The sequence below is a fragment of the Rhagoletis pomonella genome, unplaced genomic scaffold (genome assembly GCF_013731165.1).
Source record: "Rhagoletis pomonella isolate Grant_MI unplaced genomic scaffold, Rhpom_1.0 Rhpom_scaffold_23583, whole genome shotgun sequence".
Taxonomy (NCBI): Eukaryota; Metazoa; Arthropoda; class Insecta; order Diptera; family Tephritidae; genus Rhagoletis; species Rhagoletis pomonella.
Genome location: NW_023482092.1, coordinates 1 through 1,872, shown reverse-complemented (window position 1 = coordinate 1,872; position 1,872 = coordinate 1). Strand labels below are relative to the sequence as shown.

General features: G+C 49.8%; 1 protein-coding gene across 1 annotated transcript; it reads left to right on the top strand.

Annotated features, from left to right (window-relative positions):
- Positions 1-17: 17 nt before the first annotated feature.
- Positions 18-1,813, top strand: LOC118732631 (the record flags this gene model as incomplete). Its single annotated transcript, XM_036461762.1, is given in 3 exon segments — positions 18-739; positions 801-1,493; positions 1,669-1,813. Coding segments are annotated over 3 exon segments (1,016 nt in total), but the record flags the coding sequence as incomplete, so codon positions are not given.
- Positions 1,814-1,872: the final 59 nt, after the last annotated feature.

The following is a 1,872-nucleotide window of genomic DNA, read 5'->3' as shown; positions in this document are numbered from 1 at the left end:
GCCGGTAAAGATGCACAAAGAGGAGGCCCTGATGCCGGCCACGATGAGCAACAAGGAGGGCCAGGTGCCGGTCAAGATGACCGAAGAGGAAAAGGCCCTGGTGTCGGTCAAGATGCACAAAGAGGCGGCCCTGATTCGGGGCAATATGACCAAAAAGCAGTACCAGGTGCCGGTCAAGATGACCGAAAAGGAAAAGGTCCTGGTGCCGGTCCAGATGCACAAAGAGGAGGACGTGGTGCCGGTCAAGATGACCGAAAAGGAGGACCTGGTGCCGTTAAAGATGCACAAAGAGGCGGCCCTGTTGCCAGTCAAGATGACCAAAGAAGCAGCCCTGGTGCCGGTCAAGATACACAAAGAGGCGGTCCTGGTGCAGGTCTAGAAGAACAAAGGCAAGGCCGTACTGGGCCCGGTACTGGCCAAAAAGATCGACCTGGTGCGGGCAAATATGACGGTCCGGGTGCTGGTCAGAAAGGTGAGCCTGGTGCAGGCAAGGATGGTGGTCCAACTACTGGTCGGGGAGGGGAACCTGATGATGGTAAAAGAACAGGGCCTATTGCTGGCATGGAAGGAAGCCCAGCTACAGTTCGTGAAGGCGGACCTAATGCTAGTAGAAAAGACGGGTCGGATATAGGCATGGACGGCGGGCCAGCTGATGGTCGTGAAGGTGGGCCAGATGCTAGTAGAAAAGGAGGACGACCCGGTACAGAAGAGGTCGGCGGATCTGATGACCTCAAAAGAGGTGAACTTTATACTTATTTAAAAGTTATAATATATTCAAATAAAATACATTCTTATTTTAGATGACGGTGCAGGCAGGGATGGCGTTCCAGGTGTAAGTGGACCAAGTACTGGTACTCCCGGCAGTCCCACTGCGGCTGCAGGTCCGTCCGGCGCTGACGGTGCTACAGCAGGTCCCACAGGGGATGGTTCTGCAGTCGGTGGCGGAATAACTGGCGGTGGTACCAGAGGTATTACAGATGCAACTGGCAAAGTCCATGGTGTTGGTGGTGGTAGCCCGGGTAGACTACAAACGCAAAGTGGCGCCAGTCCTAGTGGTGGTGGGGGAAAAGGTCGTAAAGGAAAAATTTCCGATGCTCCTGGCGACGATGCTTTCCAACAATTCATCGACGTTAATGCCACTACAATGATGTCAAATATTAAGGCGGGCAGTGCGCTGGAGAAGGAACTGCGCGGCATACTGAATGCTTTCATGATGGAGTGTGGATTCTGTTTCTGTAAAAGTCTTGTGCCGAAGAGCAAATTTTATGCCCTCTGTCACAAGCTATTGCACAGCGGCATACAATGTATGTCTTTCCGCGAGTTGGCATATATGCATCGAAAAGTATTCATGGCCGCTGACAAGTTGCATCCAGGCTGTCTACTAAATATGATACTCACCGAGCAAGGTTTCAAGGATGGCGAGCGTCTCAAGTGTTGCCATTGCAAAAACGCGCTCTGCTGCAGCAATTCAGCGGAAATGCTCAAAGAAAAAGGTAAGTGTGAAACGGTTAATTGGAGTACTTCATCATGAGTTTCATTTTCCCCGAACCGATTCACTTTTCAACTTTTGGTTTTCATGGTTTTACTATGGACAGGAACTCAGGATAAGACAGAATATCTTAATTTTATATATGTTTGTATATTGTATATTATATATATTTTTCTAAGTGTACAAGTTGGAGCGGGACATTGAGATGGCCAAGGAACATCTGGACAGCTTGAGGGTGCAGACACGATCGCCTAAGAGTCCATGTACAGCACGCGGAAAGACATACCGGCAAATGGAAGACAGCTATTCAGAAGCTGTTGAAGAGTAAGAACACAATCAATTGAGCATTTGCTGGAACTTGGAACAACCCACCCGCCTCATAA